General features: G+C 44.9%; 2 protein-coding genes across 19 annotated transcripts in view; one reads left to right on the forward strand and one right to left on the reverse strand.

The window, feature by feature from the left end:
- The window catches only part of LOC117415040 (voltage-dependent calcium channel subunit alpha-2/delta-1-like), a 159,413-nt gene that overhangs the window by 75,792 nt on the left and 68,384 nt on the right, over positions 1-15,237 (reverse strand). The window lies entirely within an intron of this gene.
- Positions 5,094-10,774, forward strand: LOC131737548 (uncharacterized). The gene is made up of 2 exons (XM_059027358.1): positions 5,094-6,618; positions 10,445-10,774. The coding sequence occupies exons 1-2, from the start codon at positions 5,613-5,615 to the stop codon at positions 10,450-10,452; spliced, it is 1,014 nt and encodes a 337-aa protein (XP_058883341.1). The 5' UTR covers positions 5,094-5,612; the 3' UTR covers positions 10,453-10,774.

The following is a 15,237-nucleotide window of genomic DNA, read 5'->3' on the forward strand; positions in this document are numbered from 1 at the left end:
TGTAAAGCTGCACACTAAGAACAATGTTTTTTTTTTTTTGGCCACCACATAAAATCCTCTGGATAATCTCTTTTTTGCAAACTAATTACTGGGTTATGATAAATTATGATAGTGTTCAGATGCTGTGTAGTTTAAAAGCTGCATTTACTTTGCATTGTTTATAATATTATTTATTTCTTAGCAGACGCCCTTATCCAGGGCGACTTACAATTGTAAGCAAATACATTTCAAGTATCACAGTACAAGTAATAATACAATTAAAAGCAAGATAAATACAATGACTTTGGTTCAAGCAAGTACAAGTGTGACAAAATACAATTCAATAATACAGCAGATAACAGTGTCACCTCCTGACCAGAGAGATCGACTCGATTTGGAAACAACCTTGATGGTATAATTTATATCATTTTAATTTTGATGATATTTCATGTATCCTGTTTAGTATCCTAATATGTGTATTTTGGAATTATTAATACACATCATAATCGAGGCTGAAAGAAAATAGATAATTGTGTACAAGTATACAGGTACAGCCAATATATTAAATATTAGTAAAACAGATTATATAAAGTACCCCTTTAAGAAAGAGAGGTATTGGTGTTAGTTTTTTTTTTTTTTAATTGCATATACTATTCAGTTTTTAAACATCACAAATTCAAACTATTATAATTTTAATGAGAACTCTGGTTTAATGTGAACAATGGGGTTCTCACAGGTTGGTGCCTGTGAGTCATAAGAGCTGGCTTTTTATTTGTCCTAATCTTCCAGTAAAATAATTAATATCTGTTTGTTAAATATAACATAAAACTACAGAAGATTACTTTTGTTTATGTTTACAGCAGGCCTATTGTGATTGAACTCTATTTAAGTTCATCCAGTAAATTTAAAATAATATGCTGGGCAGTTCAAGCCAATTTTGTTAGAGTTGAAGAATCAATTTTACCAGCTGTAGCTTCTTTATTAAAAGGAATGTAACAACCTCAGCGCTGTGCCAAAGCCAGATAATGAGCATGTGCTGGTTAGCAATTGCTTTCTGCTACAATGAGAAATCACACTGAGGTACAGGAACAGAAGCTTTGAAAGGCCACATTTTATATTTTCACCCTTGTGTTAGTGTCAGCAGAGATCCATTAGCAAGTATTAGCAGTTCATCCTCATTCTACTTGACATTTAGGAGATTTCCTGTAACAGACATGTGATTGCAAAGGTAATGTGCATACTACACAGATGTACCAAATATGACAAGTTATCAGCACATACAAAACCATAGTTTACATAATATGTGTTGGTGTGTGTGTCGAGGAGAAGATTTCTTATACAGTATGATGTGATTGTAAAGTTGATCATAGGTGACTGAAATCTCCTTGATTTAATATATCCTCACAATTAGCCACACAACACAGGAATTTCCACACCAAACAGGTAACAGTTGAATGAAATAACCTTTACATACAGTACAAACCAGGTATTATAACCAAATGTACTTGTGAATGTACTGTTCCAGTAAATAGCTGTTGTGGCCTGCTTGTGCAACTATTCATCATTTAGTTTTCTGATGCTGTTTCACATATTTTGGCTGACTGGGTTTGATGACACAGATATAAAAATAGCAGCTCTGACTCTTCTCTAATAAGTGTATGTTTAAAAGCAAAGCAGTGGAATCCAGCGAAGCATCCAAGGTGTCCAGTGAAGCATCCAGTGAAGCATGCTGCCATCAGTTAAAACTGACAGGATTATAATGAAGAAAGTTCCCATTTAAGAAAAAACATCAATACAACATGAATCCTTAAAAAGGAACATTCACATCCATAGAAGACACAGCTCCTTCTTAATATAAAATATTTTATAAAAATAAAAATGAATAGCATGTCTATTTCAGCACTTTTGTCTGTCACTGCCAGAATCAAGCTTTTCTTTAAATGAACAAAATAAAATCTCTGCCCTCTATTAGCTAGGCAGGTTCCTCATCAAGAAACTTGATTTTTAATTCAGAACGGTGAAGAATACTGCATGTCTGCAAATGGGGAAGAAATGAAAGAGGCTACAAGGCTCAGAGTCTTTCATGACTTGTTTAAATAATGCTATACAGTTCTAAACTAGTGACCTTCTTAAGACCTTCTCAGGAGAGCAGCTGAGACTAAATGTTATTTTTAATAACATCTGTGCTCATAGCCCATATATCTAAGGCACGACACACTTGACTAGATCAGCATTTTGTGAGGCTTGTACTGTCAATGGGAAACAAATGCTCTGTCATATATAGCCTTGCACGTCCCTACATGTTGCTACAACTGGTTGAATAATGTACCTGTATTTTTTCTTTTCATTATTAACATCCAGACTTTACACTTTTAACTTTAAAGTCTGTTTCGAAGCTCTTTTCAAAATGGCTGCTCTAGTGCACTGATAGTGTAATGATTATTGCCCACATTGTCAAACAGGTAACACAGCTATAACAATCCATGATGTGGTATGGCAAATAAAAGCCAGAGCACTTGTTATGGGGTTTTTTTTGCAGTGATTTACAGGACAGATCTCAAACCCCAGTGCACTAGAGTGGACATTTTGAAAAGAGCTTTGAAACAGACTTTAAAGTTACAAGTGTTGAAAGTTGTCAGGATGGTAACAATGAAAAGAAATTACAGGTACATTATTTAAACAGTTGTAGTAACACGTTGGGGCGTATAATGGTATATTTTTCAGAGCCCCACTACTTACTCTTTAAACAGGTGTTACATGGTATCTGGTTTGTAAATATACATGTACAAAAAGCAGCTTCTAAAAACAAAACATGTATAATTACACACTACAGTACCTACTACACAATTGCATTCATTAATCCATCCATCCATCCATTATCATTAACCGCTTACTCCTTTACAGGGTTGCAGTGAGCCGGAGCCTAACCCGGCATACACAGGGTGCAAGGCGAGACTACACCCTGGATGGGATGCCAGTCCATTGCAGGGCACCACACACACACAGAGAGCAATTTAGAGTGACCAATCAACCTGGGCAGCATGTCTTTGGACTGTGGGAGGAAACCGGAGCACCCGGAGAAAACCCACGCGAACACGGGGAGAACATGCAAACTCCACACAGACAGTATCTTAGGCCGGATTCGAACCTAGGACCCTGGCGCTGTGAGGCAGCAACGCTAACCACTACGCCACCATGCTGCCCTGCTTTCATTAATGTCACTTAAAAATTCTACCCAACTGTAAAGCATGCAAAGCCCTCTCTTTCCCTTGTACAGTAGTTCCAATTAAAATTGAAAGCTGCATCCAAAAAGTCAAGTATGCAACATTTTTTCAAAGCAGACACATACAGTTCCTCCCTTGTTATGTGCAACCCTGTATAGTGCAGAACCATTTTTTAACCATGGTTCTTAGTTTATCTATGAAGCTACTTCACTTGGATTTCAGGGCAGGACACATGTATAACAGCCTCATAACTATGTCTCCTTTCAACTATGTTATAATAAGGGAGCAGTGTGACTGTACATACAGATAGTGGACAAAAAAATGGAAACACCATTGTAAAGTCAATTGGGCGTTGGGTCACTATGGTATCCCGCTCTGTGGAGTTCTCGGCGGACCGTTTTTGATGAAACTGGCTGCTCGCACCCCAGGTTGAAATTTGCAGCCAATTGATCTGCAGTTGCTCGCCTGTTTTCCCTTGCTCTTCCAATTAATGCACGGATATCACGATCCTGGAGTATGTGCTTCCGCCCATTGTTGCCCTTTGCTGATGATGTCTTTCCCTCTGAGTTCCATGCTGACATCACCTTAGACACCGTTGCTCGTGAAACATCAGCAAGTTGAGCTGTCTTGGTCACTGAAGCTCCTGCCAAACGCGCCCCAACAATCACCCCTCTTTCAAAGTCACCGAGGTCTCCTCTTGCAGCCATGCTAGCCATAATTATAGGCAACCAGGCCTGTCCAGCATTTTTATACATGACCCTAAGCATGCTGGGGTGTTATTTGCTTAATTAACACGTGAGCCACACCTGTGTGGAAACCCTTGCTTTCAATATAGTTGGTGTCCCTCATTTACCCAGGTGTTTCCATTTTTTTGTCCACTACCTATTGCATTTTGCTTTGCTGCTCAAGCGGGTAAGTGAGAGAGAGCGAGAACGAGGAAGCGAAGAAGACATTAATAAAGAACTACATTACCTGCAAATTTAGGCCTGTTTTGTAATGAAGAAATCATTCCACCTCTGTTGAAGGAATTATCTTTTGGTTCAGACTAATGGCTTTCTTTGTACACACTGGCTATTCATTTGTAAGGTATCAACATAATGGGGCTTGGAGTCCAACGTAAAAGAGGATGGGAGGTCTTAGTTAACAGCCATTTCAAGTAATAATATTCCTTGAGAAATCAGTCCTTTCCTGACCACTTTGGCAGTTAATACCATTAGAAACCTGTTTGTTTATAATTTTATTTCTAGTGAGATTTCTGAATTTGGTGGTGGAGTTAAATGTATAACAAAAAAAAATAATTAATATGGTGCATTCACCCTTTACAGCCCACTTTAGCGTGACTTCATCTCCATTTTGGTGAATTGCAAGTGATCTGATTCCCATTTAGAGATGCAGCAATTATTACATTTTTTTAGATGTGTTAAGCGCCTTTAAAAGGGGGGGGGGGGGGGGGGGGTCACGTCTGTGTCCTTATTTCCTTGCCTGGATTTCTTGGCTTGCTGTGGAACTGACATCAAGCTTGTCAGGTCTGTTGTGGGAAGCCTGCAGTAGTATCAGCTTTGCTCTCCCCAAAAAATTTGCTCTCACAAGCTTTGTTCTCACAAAAAGATTTGAAGATGAACAGAATTCATACATACTAAGAACTTGTGACAGAAATACAATGAGTTCTGGTGATAAATCTTCCTCCCGACCTGTGAGGGCGCTAAAGAACGGGAGGAGAAGTATCTGGAAGGGCTGGCCTGACAGTTCGTTTCCGGGACCGGAAAGTGGGTCAGCCTGGAAGGAAGCGAGACTCTGTTGTAAGACCGTATTGATTTGACAGGTAAACGAGGGGCAGCTGCAAGTAAAAGGCAGCTGCAACCGTTTACCTAGATATCATGCAGGATTACATATAGGGGCCGGGGTAACGCTGTTCTTTTCCTTCGTTTGGGTTAAACCAAGGACCGAGAAGGACCTAAAAATCTGTTCTGCTCTAAAAGAGCTGTGTGTGTGTGTTTGTGTGCTGGAGTGGCTGAAAACTAACTGTCTGTCTTGTTTCCGAATCACCAGACAGCTAGAACATATCCGGAGCTGTCGCACTGGGCGAACACAAGCCGGATCACCTCCTCACGTACTGTCACAACGTCCTGTGTATTCACTCACCACAATCACGACTGCACGCACCCGAGACGGGTGACCGTATTCTTGTTTCTTTTGTTCAGGACTGTATCCTGTGTTTTGTCAGCCCGAGCTTTACACATCGTTGTGTATTGCCGGGCTTATTATTTTGAGCACTAGACCAGTGCTGGCAAATAAAGCCTATTTTTCCACTGGACTACCGTTGTCTGCTCATTACTCCTGCACCGCATCACTGCTACACAGCTACCCCTCACCACCCACTTTGCCACACGTGGTGTCAGAAACGGGACCATGGACCGCGACGCGCTGGCGGAGCTGCTGCAGGCACTGGAGAGCAGACGGGACGCAGAGGAGAGAAGGAGGGAGGAGCGCTATACAGCGCTCATTGAACGGGTAGGACTGGCCGTGGCTGCGGTAACGACCCCGACTACAACACCGGTGATGTCGCCCCCAAAGGCACGGGCGATGAAGATGTCGGCGGAGGATGACCCGGAGGCGTACTTGGTGGCATTCGAGCGGCTGGCTACCGCGGCGGCTTGGCCGCGGGAGTTCTGGGCCAGCCAATTGGGACCCTGCCTGATTGGGGAGGCTCAGGCAGCTTACCAGGCCATGAGTGACCAGCACGCCACTGAGTATGACCTGGTCAAGCAGGCTATCCTCCGCCGACTCAACATTACTACCGAGACCCACCGGGCGCGGTTTCGGGAGTACCGGAGAGCCCCGGAGACACGCCCCAGGGTGGTTGCGGAGAGGTTGTGCGACCACATGGTGCATTGGCTGACCCCCGGGAAGAAGACCGTCCAGCAGATGGGGGAAGCCATTGTGGTAGAACAGTTCTGCCATGTGGTCGGCGCCGAAACCCAGGCGTGGATACGGCGCCACAACCCCGACACCCTGGAGGAGGCGGTCAAATTGGCCGAAGATTTTGAGGACTCCCTGACCTCTGCCCGGATCGGGATCCTGTCCGCCCCTGCCCTTCGGAGCAGCCGCGCTCTCTCTCCCTCTCCTCCAACATCATCGCCACCACCCCCCTCGTTCCAGGGACCCAGACCTCCCAGAGCACCGACCCCATTGGGCCCCCTTGCCTCCCCCCCATGGAGATCAAGGTTGGCCCCCAGCTGGGGTAGAGGTGCTGCCCCTGCCCCGTTGCCATACCAGCAGCGGGACAGATTTCTAACCCATGCCCCCTCTGTCCCTCCTATCTGTTTTAGGTGCCACCAGCCGGGACATCTGGCCAGGTCATGCCCCGCTGCCATGGAGTGTGACGTGGCCGCGTGCAATTGGGCACCTGAGACTGGTAAGCGTGGGGAAAATGGTCGGGAGGGGCCTTGTCTGATTAATGTGGTGTTAGGGAATGTGAAAACCCACGCATTAGTGGACACAGGGTGTGAGCAAACCTTGATTAGGACAGCTCTCCTGGGCGGTGTGTCGTGGCGGCCACGAGGTCAGGTGGCCATCTCCTGTATCCATGGAGACACGGCGGCATACCCCACATTAAAAGTATATTTATCGGTAGGACCGATAAAACGTCACCTGGTAGTTGGGGTGGCGGAAAGGTTGCCACACCCAGTTATTCTGGGCCGAGACTGGCCAAAATTCAAAGAATTGATGAAAAAAATGGCAGTCTCAGCCACACACGTAAACGTGGCAGAGAAAAAAAAAAAGGAACGGATTGGTGATGTGTTTCCTTTTCACACTGAAATGTTTTCCCCTCTTTTCCGTCCTAGAAAAACGAATAAGGAGAGACAGACCGCAAAATGGGAGGGAGCGTTGTTGAGACAAGGCTGGGGTCTGGTGGGAGAGTGCTGCAATGGTAACAAACGCCAGTCGAAGGGAGTGGGAACGCAGTGTGACCGAGAGAGCGAGGTTACTGGACCGACTAGAGCAGATGTTATTCCAGCCCCTCTCGATGTACCGGACCCGTGGTACTCAAGCGCGGACCTAGTGTGGGGCCAACATAACGACCCGTCACTGGTGCACGCTTGGGGACAGGTCCGGTCCATTGAAGGTAAGGATGTTGACGGCGCTGGGGCGCTAGTATATCCACACTTCAGTATCAAGGGGCAATTACTGTATAGGGTAAACCTAGCCGCGGGCACAGGACAGCCTGTAACACAATTGTTGGTTCCCCCGTCTTGTCGGCTGGAGGTCATGAGGCTGGCGCATGATATCCCTTTTGCGGGGCACCTCGGAGCCGAGAAGACGAGGGAACGGATATTGGCTCGATTCCATTGGGTAGGTCTTCATACTGATGTGTCGAAATATGTAGCCACATGCCCAGACTGCCAGCGAGTAGCGCCGGGTCGAGTGCGCCCCGCCCCTTTGGTCCCACTGCCGATTATTTCCACTCCTTTCGAGCGCATTGCAATGGACATAGTCGGCCCTTTGCTACCTTCTGACTCCGGGTATACGCACATTTTAGTAGTGGTGGATTATGCAACGCGATACCCGGAGGCAGTTCCATTGAGGTCCACTAGTGCCGCTGCAATAGCCACCGAGTTAGCACAGATTATGGCCAGAGTAGGGATCCCCAAGGAGATTTTGACCGATCACGGAACTAATTTTTTGTCCAATACATTACAGCAGGTGTACAAAATATTAAAAATACGTCCCATCAGGACGTCCGTTTATCATCCACAATCGGACGGTCTGGTGGAACGTTTTAATCAGACCTTAAAGTCGATGCTGAGGCGATTTGTAACACAAGAGCAGAAACATTGGGCATCACTTCTCCCCTACCTCCTTTTTGCAGTGAGAGAAGTGCCGCAGAGTTCAACGGGGTTCTCCCCCTTTGAGCTCCTGTACGGCCGGCAGCCTCGCGGCATTCTCGACCTGCTGAGAGAGGGGTGGGAGGAGCACAAAGGCTCGTCTAAAAATGTGGTGAAGTATGTGCTCCTACTCAGAGATCGCCTGGATTTGGTCGGTCGTTTGGCCCAAGACAACCTCAGATCGGCTCAGCACCGACAAGAGCAGCATTATAACAAAAATGCACGGATTCGAACCTTTCGACCAGGGGACAAGGTAATGCTGCTACTTCCCTCATCAGAGTCAAAACTGTGTGCTAAATGGCAGGGGCCGTATGAGGTGATTCGGGCTATAGGGAAAGTAAATTATGAAATTAGACAGCCCGATCGCCGGAATGAACGTGAAATTTACCACATTAATTTGTTGAAGCCCTGGCAGGCAAGAGAGGTCTTATTTATAGCCCCAGGCAATATGGAGGATGATTTAGGTCCCTGTCCAGAGACCCCGAGCACAAGAGCGATTTCAATGGGGGAACAATTAGTTCCGGATCAGCAAAGAGAGCTGCGTAAGCTTATTGAGGAGTTCAGTGATGTTTTTTCTGATGTGCCCGGCAGGACGAACTTAGTTGAATATGACATTATCTCTCCTCCAGGTGTCACAGTGCGAGAGAGACCGTACCGGATCCCGGAAAGTCGACGAAGTGGCGTTCGCAAAGAGGTATGGGATATGCTCGAGCTTGGAGTGATTGAACCTTCCAGGAGCGAGTGGTGCAGTCCTATTGTAATAGTGGCTAAGAAGGACGGCACCAACCGCTTCTGCGTAGATTTCAGAAAGGTGAATGCTATTGCCAAGTTCGATGCGTATCCCATGCCTCGGGTCGACGAACTTTTAGACAGACTGGGAAAAGCGAGGTTTATTTCCACTCTGGACCTGACGAAGGGATACTGGCAAATCCCTCTAACCCGCAGCTCCAGAGAGAAAACCGCATTTTCAACACCAGAGGGGCTGTTCCACTTTAAAACCATGCCATTTGGGCTACATGGTGCGCCCGCTGCCTTTCAGAGACTGATGGACCAGGTTTTACGCCCACATCATGAATATGCAGCAGCGTATATTGATGACGTGGTGATTTACAGCTCCACCTGGCGAGAGCATTTGGCTAGGGTTGCAGCCGTTCTTCAGTCTCTAAGGGCAGCCCGGCTGACAGCTAACTTGAGGAAATGTGCGTTTGCCAAGACAGAGACTCAATATTTGGGATTTTTAATGGGGAATGGAAGGGTGAGACCTGTGGTCACCAAAATCCAGGCTTTGGTTGATGCGGCGATCCCCAAAACCAAGACTCAGGTGAGGTCACTACTGGGCTTAGCCGGTTATTACCGCCGCTTCATCCCCGAGTACGCCACAGTGGTTAACCCGTTAGTCGACCTCACCAAAAAGAGTGCGCCAAATTTAATTAAATGGTCAGCTGAGTGTCAGGGGGCGTTTGATACGATTAAGCGTAAACTTTGCCAGGCCCCCACTCTTATTACCCCAGATTTCACCAAGAGATTCATCCTCCACACCGACGCCTCGGATGTAGGGTTGGGTGCAGTCTTGTCCCAAAAAGTAGCTGGAGTAGAACACCCGATATTGTACATAAGCAAAAAAATGTTACCTCGGGAACGCAACTACTCCGTAGTCGAAAAAGAGTGTTTAGCCATTAAATGGGCTACTCACTCTTTACGATACTACCTGCTGGGACACTCATTTGATCTTGTCACAGACCACGCCCCACTCAAGTGGTTAAGCACAATGAAGGACAGCAATGCCCGGATAACTCGGTGGTATCTGGCATTGCAGCCCTTCATGTACCATATGGTACACCGTGCGGGGAAAGACCACCAAAATGCGGATTATTTTTCCCGGGAGGGGGGAGCAATGGGAAAGGTAGATTTAGCCGAGTGTTCCTTCGGCTCCACTCTGAGCGGTGGGATATGTGACAGAAATACAATGAGTTCTGGTGATAAATCTTCCTCCCGACCTGTGAGGGCGCTAAAGAACGGGAGGAGAAGTATCTGGAAGGGCTGGCCTGACAGTTCGTTTCCGGGACCGGAAAGTGGGTCAGCCTGGAAGGAAGCGAGACTCTGTTGTAAGACCGTATTGATTTGACAGGTAAACGAGGGGCAGCTGCAAGTAAAAGGCAGCTGCAACCGTTTACCTAGATATCATGCAGGATTACATATAGGGGCCGGGGTAACGCTGTTCTTTTCCTTCGTTTGGGTTAAACCAAGGACCGAGAAGGACCTAAAAATCTGTTCTGCTCTAAAAGAGCTGTGTGTGTGTGTTTGTGTGCTGGAGTGGCTGAAAACTAACTGTCTGTCTTGTTTCCGAATCACCAGACAGCTAGAACATATCCGGAGCTGTCGCACTGGGCGAACACAAGCCGGATCACCTCCTCACGTACTGTCACAACGTCCTGTGTATTCACTCACCACAATCACGACTGCACGCACCCGAGACGGGTGACCGTATTCTTGTTTCTTTTGTTCAGGACTGTATCCTGTGTTTTGTCAGCCCGAGCTTTACACATCGTTGTGTATTGCCGGGCTTATTATTTTGAGCACTAGACCAGTGCTGGCAAATAAAGCCTATTTTTCCACTGGACTACCGTTGTCTGCTCATTACTCCTGCACCGCATCACTGCTACACAGCTACCCCTCACCACCCACTTTGCCACAGAACTGTATTCTTCTTTTTGTCTCTGGCCAGTTACAGGTATGAAGAGGTGCTAATAAGTGGCATTCGTATGAAGCGTGACATTCAGAAGTTCCATTACATAACTGTATGATTTTGTTTGTGAGCATAATTGGTATAAATAATGTAGTCATTTACAGCAGACACTAAAAGCATTAAGCAGGGATATAGTCTTCTTTCCACAGACAATCCTAATATAATTTAGCCTAGACACCAACAAATAACATGATAATAGAAAACAGGGTTTCCATCATGGCATATTGTTGAAACATAATTGGCAATTACAAAAAATACAAGGTAACTGCTTATGACCCCCCCATCCCCCCCCCCCCCCCCAAATGAATTACACAAATACACACTCACTCAAATTATTTAGGTCATGAACACATTATGCCTAAACAAGAATATAGGTGTACTTCCAATAAAGCTCATTAGCAAATTAGAAAAGGATAATGTAATGTCTGCACATCCTACACTCTCCCACCCAAGGTCAGGTACAATACTACACAGTATTGTTATAAAGTAGTACACTGCTATTTGTACTAATGATTTTTTTTACACATATAATTTTGGGACTGAGGGGGTTTGGAAATATTTGCTACAAGGACATTGAAACCCGGAACTAATACATCAGTTACATAAAGAATGGAAAACTTGTCAGTTGGAATTTTCATTTAATTTCATTAAAACAAGTACTGTGCTGTATATATGAACATATATTATGAGTGGTTAGAAAACAGCTTGGAAATATAGCATGTTATTCCCAAAACACTCCACAGACATTAGGACTTGATTTTTTTTTCAGGTCCAGTTTCAAAAAGTATTTGAAAGCTTTACAGGGTGCACTGAATACTCTTGGGAACAGTAAGGAACCAGCCAGATACCAGCCAGATACCTTACTGTTGCACACCTTTGAAATGTCATCCTGTGAAATGTATTTCACAGGATGTAACTAAAACTCTGGTGCTTTCAGTTTGGTCTACTGCTGAGGTTGCTGTGGCCACTGACTGTGTTCTAGGTTTCTTTGACAATAGTAGAGAAGCTGGAAGCTTTAATCAGTTCATACATCAGGAAATGGTTGGGAGTTCCACGCTGCCTCAGCAGAGTGGGACTTTATGGTAAAGGAATACTGCAGCTACCAGTCTCTGGTCTAACCGAGGAGTTTTAGTGCGCCAAGGTCAGACTGGAAATGACATTAGTAGAGTCACACGACAAATGCGTAAGGGAGGCAGCACCTGTGTTGAAAACTGGAAGAAAGTGGGCGGCAAAGAAAGCTGTGGAGGATGCCAAGGCTGCCCTTCGAATTGGTGATATCATGGGGCAAGTTCAGCATGGAAGAGGGGGTCTTGGTCTCAGTTCAGCTCCTCCTACATGGCACAAGGCAGCCCCAGCTCAACGGAGGAAGCTGGTAGTCAATGAGGTGCAAAAGCAGGAGGAGAGGATGAGGTGTATAAAGGCCATTTCCCAGGCCAAGCAGGGAGAATGGATGAGATGGGAGAGTGTGGAACAACGGAAGATTGGCTGGCAAGACCTATGGTCAGTGGAACAGAGCAGGATCAGTTTCCTCATCAGGTCAACATATGATGTTCTCCCATCACCACAGAACCTAAACCTCTGGGTAGGAGAGGATCCCTCATGTCCTTTGTGTTCATCACCTACAACATTAAGGCACATTTTGACAGGATGTAAGGTGGTTTTTAGCCAAGAATGGTTTACTTGGCACCATGACCAGGTGCTGCGATGTTTGGCCTTAGCATTGGAAGACAAGCGTAACATGACCAATAAGTTGCCACCTGTTCCATCAAAACATTACACACAAAAGACAACATTCCTCTGCCCAGGAGAGCAACCACCAAGAATAGGTGTTAAAACCAATCCTTGCCCAGGACAACTGGAAGCTGCTAGAGACTGGAAAATGCTGGCAGATGTTGGTCAACGGCTTATTTTTCCACCTGACCACCACCTATTTTTCCACCACTAACCTTCGACCAGATATTGTCTTGTGGTCTGGATCAGCATGCCTTGTTCACTTGGTAGAGTTAACAGTGCCATGGGAGGATGCTGTAGATGAGGCGTATGAGAGGAAGAAATTGCAGTATGCTCAACTAGCCACTGAAGCGGAACAGCGAGGATGGAGAGTCCGGGTTTACCCAGTGGAAGTGGGTTGTCGAGGATTTGTGGCACACTCTACAACCCAGTTTCTCAGAGACGTCAGATTCAGTGGCCAAGAGTTGCGTCGCACAGTGAATAACTTATCTGAAGCAGCAGAGAGGAGCAGCAACTGGCTGTGGTTGAGACAGAATGATTCTGGCTGGGGATCTCAAGCACAATAGAAAGAAAGAAACGCTGATGTACGGGTAAGTAAGTTGGGCTGAGTTGAGTGGGGGATGGAGGGGGGTGATGCTGGGATGCCAGAATCACCGTCGAGCCCTCCTGAGGTGTCGTGGGCTAGTCGACGAAACAATGAGGATGGAAGGTGCCCACTTGAAGACCCCAGAGATGTACCCTACTTAGCTCAATTCAGATGGTTGTCATGCTGATGCGCTGGGGAGACCGCACTGTGGTTGATCCCCGGAGCCAGCATCGTAGCCATTGTGTGTGCTGTTGCGCTAGGGAGGCAATAAGCTGATCCCTGGAGCCAGCATTACGCTTCAACCATCAACACCAGACAGAAGGATATCTACATCATCATATGGAAGGAAGTGCAAATGGATGGAGACATATATGGATCACATTAGTTTACTGTAAAGCTACGTCTTAGTTGGTGCTTATCTTGGCGAGAGCTGAGTTCAAATCAGCATGAAGTTTTAACATCTACTCTTGTGTAATGGAAATCAAAATATCAACTAATCATAACACAATAAATACTTTATAACTAGCAACAAGAAAGGGTTCTACTGTCAACACACTTATCCTTGATGAAAACTATGACATCAACACAAATGAAAAACAATCAACTATTTATCTCAAGAACTTACAGGTAAACACAATAACCCTTTGTTATGTAGTCAGCGTGGCCTACGGTAAATGTGAATTAGCTAAATATGGTTAATTCCCAGTTTGTACAATTGAAACACTATCATTTCACACAATCATGTTAGTGGTTTAGGAAAAAATTAATTTTCTAAAACCTCTGTTTTATCTATAAGCAGCATTTAACATTTTAAAAAAAAAAAAACCTGTATACACTGTGCACCTTGATGAAGCAAATACAGTGTAATGGTCCTGGTAGCCCCTATAGAAACATGCAGCTAATTTATGGTGTAATTGGCTACACTGGTCCTATTCTTTTGGGTGCTAAATTCTGGCTGTTCTCCACTAGCCTGATTTTTAAGGTTACTCATGTTGTGCATTGGATAAATAAAGAGTTTTAATTAAAGAACAAGTAAAGCATTTATTTAAACCAAAATTAAAATAGAGACCAGCAGCCGACATACTTGATGCGTGAATATGCATCAGTGCCAACTGACCAATTACATGTTAGTTTACTTTTAAACTTCAGCTGCTTAATGTATCCTTTTAGTGATGTCCAATACACCCCAATTTGAGATTTCATTATCTTCTTTCCCCAAGGCCCCTGAGTACTCTGTTTCTTGTTATTCCCATCAGACCAAACCAGCCAAGCACAGCTTTGAGGTAGAGCAACTGGACACACACAAACACAGAAAGCCTGTGTAAGGTTAAACAGACAGCAGAAAGATAGATGACTGGACATACTGTATATACAATGCATTTGTCAAATTCCCCCACAGGTGCATGTGCTTATGTTAAACCTCAGGAAAAGATTCTCTGTCACCACTACTTCTGTTAAGCATGTGATTTCTGCATGTGCACTAAATGAAGTAAGCACCAAATTAGCATGTACTGTAAAGTCCTAAATTCTAAACGGCCATACTCGGAAACAAACATTCAGAAAGCAAACACGCAAGGATTAACACTCAACGGTTGTTAATGGATATGGCTATAATAGTTTCTGTAACAATACACTTTAGAGTGCTGTCTCTTAGAATCCAGACACTGTTGCAAGCAATGTGATTTGACAGACCTGAAATCAATATAGAATGTTCAGGCTCTGCCGGATAGAACCCTGCACGAACCATGCATTTAGACAGCACAAAAGAACAGCATGCCGCTTTTGTCATAGAGTGGGCAGTGTATTGCACAGGACAAGGGCCTAAGCCCAATCAACTTCAGGTCTGATCAGCCTGATATGATGTATTTATTAAGTTGGTGATTCATCTATCACCAGTTGGTCAATTTTATATCTTAAAGGTTAACCAACTGTATACTTGGAATGGACGTATTTAGTTGAGTCTCTTATTCGATGCAGATAAAAAGAAGGGTGATCCAATACCCACCTTTCCTGTCTTATACTTATTTCTGATGTATTAGATCAAAATACACATGGCCATTAAAACTAGATACCTTGCATGCCAAG

This window comes from Acipenser ruthenus, chromosome 7, assembly GCF_902713425.1.
Source record: "Acipenser ruthenus chromosome 7, fAciRut3.2 maternal haplotype, whole genome shotgun sequence".
NCBI lineage: Eukaryota > Metazoa > Chordata > Actinopteri > Acipenseriformes > Acipenseridae > Acipenser > Acipenser ruthenus.